This window comes from Anneissia japonica, unplaced genomic scaffold, assembly GCF_011630105.1.
Source record: "Anneissia japonica isolate Jap-2015-1 unplaced genomic scaffold, ASM1163010v1 scaffold287714_len2871179_cov188, whole genome shotgun sequence".
Classification (NCBI taxonomy): domain Eukaryota; kingdom Metazoa; phylum Echinodermata; class Crinoidea; order Comatulida; family Comatulidae; genus Anneissia; species Anneissia japonica.
Window position 1 is genome coordinate 2,303,307 of NW_022755542.1, and position 10,682 is coordinate 2,313,988.

At 30.7% G+C, this 10,682-nt stretch overlaps 1 protein-coding gene and 1 long non-coding RNA gene across 2 annotated transcripts in view; one reads left to right on the plus strand and one right to left on the minus strand.

Moving 5' to 3' along the window:
• LOC117123554 overlaps window positions 1-1,793 on the plus strand; it is a 3,276-nt gene extending 1,483 nt beyond the window's left edge. The window contains exon 3 of the long non-coding RNA XR_004447862.1: window positions 1,264-1,793. This is a non-coding gene — a long non-coding RNA (uncharacterized LOC117123554). The remainder of the gene's footprint in view (window positions 1-1,263) is intronic.
• A 710-nt stretch (window positions 1,794-2,503) lies between these two features.
• The window catches only part of LOC117123626 (deleted in malignant brain tumors 1 protein-like), a 27,332-nt gene continuing 19,153 nt past the window's right edge, over window positions 2,504-10,682 (minus strand). The window contains exons 8-9 of the mRNA XM_033269626.1: window positions 4,996-5,064; window positions 2,504-2,933 (exon numbers count right to left, since the gene is read on the minus strand). Of these exons, the coding sequence (XP_033125517.1) occupies window positions 2,797-2,933; window positions 4,996-5,064 (206 nt within the window). The 3' untranslated portion in view covers window positions 2,504-2,796. The remainder of the gene's footprint in view (window positions 2,934-4,995; window positions 5,065-10,682) is intronic.

Sequence of the window (10,682 nt, forward strand, 5' to 3'; positions counted from 1 at the left end):
ATATATATATATATATATATATATATATACAAAGTAGACAAACTTAGAAGAATTCCACTGGTATTTATTACTACAGATTTGTTTCGTATAGACATCTGTCAAAAGCTGCCCACACTCATCAGGTACAAATAGTGAGTAGTCAGTTCAAAAATTACATGTAGGCCCTATGCTACGAGATAAGGCAACGTTGTCATGGTTCCTTGCAGTCTTACTATTGTCATAAATACATATGGAATTCTTCTAAGTTTGTCTTTGGTCATTTAATGTTCTCAAAATCTTATATATTTATACAGCTTAATATTTTCCCCGCATTCTAGGCCTCGTTTTCAATATTTTATCCGCATTTTTGTAGGTACTAGATATGCTATATATAATATATAATATATAATATATATATATATATATATATATATATATAATAAGATAGGCCTATATATAGGCATATATATATGTATATGTATAACAAAGCACATAACATCACCCATTACTTGTCTGCCTAAAGCCTGCATCGGCAAACATATATATGAATAAAAACTCTTGAGTTTAGTATTGCCAAAAGTAATTTATTGAGTACATGAACGTTTTTGGGCATCGCCCTTCATCAGGTAGGCCTATACGTAGAGATATAAATAAATACGAGTAAATATAAATATGAGATTGGGTAGCGTGGATATGAAAGCTTAAACAATAACTTAAGGGCGTAGTTGATAATAAAATATATAATAATACACAAGATTGGGTATTAGTTTTCGGGCATCGCCCTTCATCAGATATAATAATAAACTAACCAATATTAGGATATGATGTAGAGGGAATCTAAATCGTCTTGCAGAATGCTATAATGATAATATATATAATTAAGAAAGCTCATGCTCTTATAGAAACATAAGATGTTATAATCATACCTAATGGGGGAGGGGGCGTCATCTAAAATTCCTGATGTACGTACATTTTCGACTGTCTGAAAAATGTGGACTTTTGTTCGAATTGGGATGGGCGGTGGGGAGCGTGTACGCACTCACTCATATTAAAATGGCATTTTATTAACATTTTACACTTTACATAATATATTGAATTAATCAAACAATCAATCTTATTCTCTGAATTTGTTTCATATACCGTACCTCATGAAAGCATGAATGTCATAGTTTGCAAAAAGTGTTTTAATCTAATGAGGTTTATACTTAAATATGCCTACTTACAGATGCCAAAAAGAAAATATTTTGAATGTATTTCTCACAAGTTGAATCTCTTTCATTTCAGTGTCTCAGGTCAAGTTTGCCGATCTCTCAAGAAATGCGAGGTCGACGTACAATCATTGTCAACGGAACTAGATGTGTATTAGATTGCCGGAACACAATGTACTATCAATATCCGGAATTATGTGGTCTTCTTATTCATTTATTCATTTATTGTATTAGTTTTATTATGCTTGATTTTGTTTGTGTGGATTCTGTTTGGAGAGTCACTTGATAGTTTTCATCCTAAACTTTTTGGCAATCCTTGGATGGCAGGTTTTCACCTCTCTTTGTATTTATATTTCATCCGAAAATAAAATTTGATTTGATTTGATTTGATTCTGCAAATAATTGCGCGCGAATATTTATTAGGTTTTATACCGCTGTATTATCGAAATTGAATGCAAATTATGTTTCTTGTAATCCTCGAATGATATTACAGAGACCAACTTAAATAATAATAATAATGATAATAATAATAATAATAATAATAATAATAATAGTTCTGATGTAACATTTCCGAGTATATAAGAAATAAAGTTATAATTTATAATACTTCAATGTGTGTATATTTTCTTTGTCGTCATTACATTAATAATAATTACATTTCATATTAATCAGTATATAATCGAATTAAATACATTATAATCAATTCGAATCGAATATACCACTATTATAGGCTACTATATCTTATAAACACTAGTATTTCCAAATAATATATTTACATAATACCAACAAAAACCGAAAGGTCCACTGATTAATCTCAGATAAGATAGTAAAATACATACTCCAAGTATCGAAATGCACGCCATCGTGTCGGGATTCAATATATTTCGACATTAATTATGTCATCATCTGGAATAATACCAACAACATACGAAATTACAAGGTACTGTCGAATTTTACAAAACAGGATATGACGTCGGTTGCTAGGCTACAGCTCATGCATATTCAGTAACACCTGTGCTCATTAGACTAACAATAAAAACTTTTAGCTCAGTTTTGGCAAAATCGACCAAAAAGATTTTATTGTTAGTCTAATTAGAACAGGTGTTACTGAATATTCATGATTATGCATGAGCTTGTTGCTTAGCAACCACGTCATTTCCGGTTTTATATTTTTTGTTGGTGGCGTCCTCGAGAGGATTTTGATGAACCAGTTCTTCGCTTTCGGTTTACGCCTATAAAGATATTTTAGCTATTGAATTTATTACAGTAAAGACAGACACTGAATAAGATGAGAAGAAATACAGAATTCCTTTTGATATTTATTTTTTAGCATTAAAATCGAGTTGGGCTATATGTGTATACTGTATATATTACATGTACAATCGACAAAAATCATTAAATCAATTGACCTGATTTTAATCCTCTATATATATTATTATCTGACATGTCTATATTGTTTACAACACGGATTATTTTCTCTGTTATTAAGATAAACATTAGTAATAATAATAATACAATATTTATAAACATAAAGCCTACAATAATTAATACACATTGGTAACATAAATTGCGAGAATTTTGCAGAAGTCACACTATATTTTAATTTATTTCATATCCAGAGTTTTTGCAGGAAGCTTGATGAGTGACAGCATTTTTGACAATCTATAAATAACTGGTAGTTCTGTTGACCTTTCACGATCGAGTCCGGACATTCTTTCCTGATATTTTGTAGATTCTTATTCCTCACTGGAATAAAAAAAATATTGAGAAAAAAATTAGAAACAGAGTATTAAAAATATATTAGGCCTAAATAAATAAAAAAATAGAGAGAACCCCACCCCCAACACTGTCTCTTATACACATCTAGATGTGTATAAGAGACAGCCTTCAATCCGCAATGTATGGACAATGCTTTCATGCACGGAATGAATGATTATTATTAAATACATGGTATTGAGTAGGCCGAGTAGATCGCAATAGCGTCGACAAATTAGTTTTAGCATTATATTTTCATGAATAAATTTAAACTGCAAAAGTGTACCATTCAATAGAAATGAATATACAAAATGCATAAATACAGTAAAAATAAGCATAATACAATTATATCTTACAAATCATATAAAAACTTTTTTCCATGGTATAATATCAATTGACTAATTGATTGATTTAATCTATTCCATGCTCAACATGCACAAGCAAGATAAACAATTAATTGTGATCAAGAACAAATTAAAGATTAATGAGCATCAGGAACGCCCATTAGGAGGTCCAATTAAAAGATACTGTCTGTCAATGAGCTGAAAGATGAAAAATTTTATTCCATAATTGAATAATCATATCTTAAGTAAGTTATTAACTTATAATTACTGAATGACAAATGTTTTCCTGTCAAATAACAGACAGTTAAATAATATACCAGTGCTATATTCTTATATATACATAGACACTTGGCTGGTAGCGTCAATTTAAGGATTTTTGTAGTAAAAATGTCCGTAAATCAGGAATAATTAGAAATATGTCCACAGTGGGTTCAACAATTGTGATCGGGGTCTAAAACAAGGGGTTGCCTAGCACCTCAGTCAGGGTCCTGGAATAAAATCCATGGGGTTATACCTAATTGCGATTAATCACGATAAAACATACAGCTACACCCCATGGCGTCGTGGATCAGCGTTATCCCTGGCCATGCCATACAATGAAGATGAAGATGTGTGGTTTTCATAGGAAGAAATTTTACAGTTCAGGATCGCCCGTGTGCTTTTTGAACACAATTATTGGACTGGCTATCAAAATGAATTTGTTTGAATTGATATTTTTTGTCGACGATGTGGTTGATATTAATTAATGAGTTAATGTAAGTCGGGCTACATGAACAAGGCTTTTTGCTTTTGAATTTAAAAAATAATAATTTTTAGCTATTTAGGCCTACAGCAACTATACTACTGGGGCCCAGCAGTCCACCTTATACAGAGTATTCGTGCATCGTACATACATAGCCACATAGACATTATTATTATTATTATTATTATTATTATTATTATTTATATTATTATTATTATCATCATTATTATATATAAGATGGTCAACTGTTCCGTATTTTCGAAAAAAAAAATACAATTTGACAGGTGTAGCAAGTGCCGGATTCTAGGGGAAGTGTGCAACCAGTCCCACCTAAGTTATTCAAAATTAAAAGAAAGAAAATTGTATTCATATTTTAACCATTACCGGGCATCTAGAATATTGCATGGAGCATGGAGGTGCCATAATCATAAATCCATTTGTGTCCCACCATAGATCCCATCTATTTTGAATTCATGGTTCCGCCACCGCAATATTTGATATTGACATCATGGAGGTATGCATTCATGAAGATACTAATATCGATATTGTTAAGATTATGTCATGGGCCTAGCTCGATAACTTTCGCTGTCCTTTAAAATTATATAGAAAATATATTTGTCGGGCTATAATAAATTTCAATTATTCATCATTGAAAGTTGTGCACCAGATAAAGACAATTCAAAAAACAGATACGAATCTACAATATGTATTGCAACGAACGGAAGCAAACCCAAGCTGTAAATAACGTCCTTAGCCAGTCTCAGGTCTTTAAAAGTTTTAGTGAGTCATTTTGAATGTATGTTGTTGTTGAATAGAATGCAGCCATGTCAGTGCATGCTTCTGTCGAGGAAATTGTCAATGCCTCCAATACCTAACAAACTTAGTAAAAACAATAACCATAGAATGGTGACAGAATTCCAAATTAACTATTGAATTAACGATGCAAAATTTTCAATACTGTACTCACATTTGGTATTAATTTTAAAGTCTCCTCCGTAGTCTTTCAACTCTGTATTGTTTGTATGCAAAACGCCACCTGGAGAGGTATTAAAACAATTCATTATTCCTTTTTAAAGCGTCATTCCTTTATGATGATAAGGATGATGGTGATGAGGATGATAATAACGATGGTCATGGTTATAATGATATTGATTATTATTTTTATTATTATTATTATTATTAATATTAGTATTAATATTATTATTATTAATATTAGTATTAATATTATTATTATTATTATTATTATTATTATTATTATTATCAAGATGATGGTGATGATGATGATGATGATGATGATGATGGTGGTGATAATAATAACGATGGTGGTGGTTAATTATGATGATATTGATTATGATTATGATTATGATTATGATGATGATGATGATGATGATGGTAATGATGATAGGCCTAGTAGTGGTGGGGATGATGATGTTAATGGCGATGATGATGACGGAAGTACTAATAGTGGTGGGGATGATGACGTTAATGGCGATGATGTTGATGGCGATGATGATGATGGTAGTGATGATGATGTCGATAATTATAATTATGTTGATAATTGTTGGATAATAATCGACTTTTAAAAAGAAAACGACTACCAATGAAATCAGTATATAGGCTGTTATGTAACTTTTAATTCTTCAAATCATACACGATGAGCGTAACCGGTGATGTTACATAATAATGATGAAGTTCAGAGTAGAAAAGTTGACAAACGAAACGTTTACAACGTTGAGTCCACCTGTTTCATTGCGTACATAATCGCGAAATTAAGTGATTAGAATGCGCTCTTTATTAAAATAGGACGTGCACACGTTCCATGCAGCTATTTTATTTATTCAATGGGATCACCTTTATATCGGTGGCACACATCATTCGGTGGTGCATCCACATTACAAATACAAAAAAATACAAATAACATATTAAACTACAGGGAAAAGAGCAAAGTTCTAAATTCTAATACAAAATACAAATGATAACACCTAGATTATAGAGCTTATCAAATATATATATGTATATGCATATATATATCTGTCTCTTATACACATCTAGATGTGTATAAGAGACAGCCTTATACAGTAGGAACGCAACTGGAGATGGCAAAGTAAATTCATGTACACATACTTCTACATACATACACATACTTACATCAATACAATAATTTTATGAAGTTAATTAAGCTGTCTATTACATAAATAATAATACGATAATAATAATAATAATAATAATAATAATAATAATAATAATAATAATAATAATAATAATAATAGTAATAATTACATTTATACATCATACACCTAGTTTGTCTTTAATTAATTAAATTTTGAGAGAGGTAATGCTGATATTATTGTACATCTAGTTGTCCATGCTTTAATTGAATATTGTTTACAATAAAAATCAAAAATTTCTCCTAATGTTTCATTCTCAGTGAATAAATTATCAAGCATAAAGTGGCGTTTTAATTCTTGTGATCCACAATTAAACATATCCCAATATGTATTTAACTTATTTTCTATGAGGCTGTTCTTAAGATTTAAGTATACATAATTTCTGACAGAGTTTAGTGAAGTACAATTAAACAAAAAGTGGTTTACTGTTTCTTTTTCGTTAGAAGTACAAATCTTACATAGACCTGTGTTATTTTTTGACCAGGATTGTCTACGACCCTCAAGATCTAAATAATTTGATCTTGCTTTAAACTTTAAATTAATACTCATAAAATCATTTTTATCTAGCAAATATTGTTCAAAATTTGGGGTTCCTTTATACATAATATATTCTGTTAATGTTGATTTGCTTTGAGCTCTTGCAAACCGCTCAGCTACTTCATGGAATTCTTTAGGATAGTCCATATCAACAATAGCCGCAAAATTTCGTGAAATGCTGTTGAACTGTAAATATACAGCGCCCTTGTGCCAATATATAAAAATCGTATAAGTAAACAAAACTTTTTTCGCATGTAACTGTTGTCTATAATTTTTAGAGTTAATTTGCAAAGCTACCCTAAGAACTAATTATGTTGTTATTACTTTGAACATACTTTTGTTAGGACGTAAGACCTATAACCACTTTTTATTTTACCTTTTCGTCAACTTTTTTTTTTTTTTTTGTCTCTTTAGCCTGGACGCGTTGATGAAGAATATGCATACAGCGCGTGTTTTGTGCGCTCCAACAACCCTCTACGCCGGCGTTCGATGAACCCGTAAAGGGGGCTAGGAAGTTTTTACTTTGTTACATAAGCTGTTATATAAAATATTAGTAGGACAATATACAAATTGGTAAATTAAAAAATAAAATTATTCGAAACCAAATTTATTTAACATAATATATAACATAATATTTCATAATGTGGGCTTAATTATGCAAAAAAAAAAAAAAAAGAATACAAATTAAATCTTTAATTTATATTATTAAATAATTTAATATTCTTTTCATATTTTTATGCAAATTATGTGATCAACCGTAGGCCTATTATTTTTTAAACATCATATTTATTAGTAAACATTGTTTTTATTTAGTAAAATTAATAACCACAATAAAATAAATCTTTTACACAATAAATTATCTACGTCATACTCTAGTAAATTGTTATTATTATTATTATTAGCATGCCTATTAATATCAGGCCTACTATTATTATTAATATTATCATTATTAAGTTATGTCAAACATCAAATCGAAACCATTAATTTACTGCAATAATTCATTAGCCATCCTTATTCTGTATTATTAAAATTTTGTGAACAAGCTGCATATTAAAATAACATGAATATTAAAACAAATATTAGTATTCATGCCGATTATTGTATATACAAAAAGAAGAAATTATAAATAGCCTTAATAAATTATTTTCTCATATTAATCTGAACATATTTATATATCAAAAATCCATATTAGATCTGTCTCTTATACACATCTTCAATATTAAAATTGTCATTGCTTATCTGGGATAATTATTCAACTACGAATATACGAGTATATTGTTGATAGGCCTACTATAAGCCTACTGTACACTGCCTGAAGTTGGAAGATGCCACACCCGTATGTATAGTATGTTGTCTTATGTCATATTTTTTAACTCAATTTTTTGGGTAGATTCTTGGCAAACATGTCCAAAAATATCTAAAAAAATTTACTAATTAAGAAAAAAATGGGTGCCAGTTTTTTTATTTACTTCTAGGGCCTCCATTTTGAATTTCAAAATGGCCGCTGCCGAAAATTAGTTTTTAACAAAAAAATTGCAAATAGATCATCGTTATTTATTTATATATCATACAATAGTCATTTATTTTATTTTATTTTATCTGATATCACATAATGGGATCAGTGGCGCATTTTACGGCCCATATATCGTTTTTAAATAACTATATAATAATATTAGACTTTATTAAATTAATATTATTTTTAAAGAGTACATAGATTTACTTCTTTGGAAATTAAAAAAATGGAGATAAAAGAGGAAATGTATATTCAAATTTAGGCCTAAGACTGTGAATGCCATTTCCGGCCATTTAGTTGCCATAGCCACAACATGTTGTTCCTTGGGTTTCACAATGTTGGACAAGTGCATATTTAGGGAGGGGAACGTTCCCTCCTGTTTTGCCACTGTCGTCTTTTTTTTTTTACAGTGAAAATACAAAATCGCATACAAATACTAAGTGTAACAGCATGTACTGAACATCAATCATGCCATTACTAGACATATATCTGTATAATAATAATCAACATCATTTAGGCCTATATTAAATCGTTGCACTTAATACTTTCCATAATGTCACCTTGTCCTCAGCAAATCAAAAACTCTCAGATCTGATCTGATCTTGCAGTTAAGAATTGCTTCGTCAACCGGGGGACTCAAGATTAGGTACTACGATATTTTGGCAGCATACCGGTACTGGATCATATCCTAACACTTCTTACAACAAAACAATGCAATGGTTATTAAGACACAGTCTCATGTAAACCCTATTAAGGTTAGCAAGGACTGAATGGGATGAATACTACAACAGTCTGAACATCACCAGCAGTGCCTGTAGCATGCAATACTCTGGTGCATGTTATACGCTGCTCCATGGAGTCACAGTTTTAATTCACAAAAAAAAAGGTTACCTTGTTCTGAAAAATGAAATAAGAGTTGTTAGGTGCCGATGACAAAACCCGTTAAAAGCATTCGACACACTGGTACTGTTCCTGCAAACCTGAGATAAATAATAATAATAATAATAATAATATTTAAAATAAATATAAAGACAATTACAGACCTATTGCGTTAGCTTGTGTCATCTCCAAATTGTTGTAGTTTTTACTGATAGATATGTCTGGTGAATCATTACAAAGTGATGATCATCAGTTTGCATACAAGCGTGGTCACTCGACTGAAACGTGTGTGTTTGTTTTAAAGGAAACCATTGAATACTTTCTTGACGCTAGTAAAGCATTTGACAGGTTCAATCACTGGACCCTCTTTACAACGCTAATAGAAAGAGATACTCCTCTTTAAGTTATAAGATTACTTGATTGGTATACATCTCAGAAATTCCTTGTCAGATGGAGAAATCGTTGTTCAATTGAGTATGGTGTATCAAATGGCGTCCGCCAGGGTGGGGTTATGTCACCCCTCCTTTACAATATGTATAATGATGTAATGATGTCTAAATAAGAAACTTGGGAATTGTAATGCAGGATGTCATATGATAGACCTAAAATACAACCATTTTAGCTATGCTGAGATGACATGGTTCTAGTTGCTCCATCCTTGAGTGGACTCCAACAATTAGTTGGTATATGTGAGGAATATGCTGAGTCTCATGACATTATTTAATGCCAATAAGTCTAAATGTATGTGTGTTTGTCCTAAGGTTAGGAAATTCACGGGGGAGTCAATCACGACTTTAATGAACAAACCCCTTGAGTATGTGAAACAATTCATATATCTTGGTCACATTATATCTGATGATTTAAAAGACAAAGCTGATGTAATGCGTCAGTATAGCTCTTTGTGTGTCAGGGGAAACGTCCTTAGCAGGCGGTTTAATCTCTGTTCTGAAAAAACCAAGTGTGTGTTATTTAATAGTTTCTTCATAAATATGTATTGCTCAAACTTGTGGTCTGATTACAATAATAAAAAAAAAACTATGCAATGTCTGAAAGTATGCTATAACAAGTACCTTAGGATGTTTCTAAAAAAACCTAAGTTTTGCAGTGCTAGTGATCTCTTTGTCACCACTGGCTTACCGTCATTTGGTGAATATATGAGAAAGTCGGTTTTTAACTGTCTGACCAGAATTGATAAGTCTGCAGATATACTTGTGAAGTGTATAAGCATTCTAGATTATGGTTAACATGGTGTAAGGTGCTTCATTGTTAATTATGCAATGTATAATGTATTTTTATAACTAGTAGGCACACCTGCTCGGTTATTTTTTTATTTTTCTTATATATTTATACTTATTTGTGTGCTATATGGATATAATATATATTTGTCAACTGATTCCGCCAATGACGAAGAATTCGGCTGCTACAGCAGTAACAGTTTATATATATATTATATATATAGGCCTACATATATAGGCCTATATATATATATATAAATAATATGGTGTAAGGTGCTTCATTGTTAATTACAGTATGCAATGTATAATGTATTTTTATAAC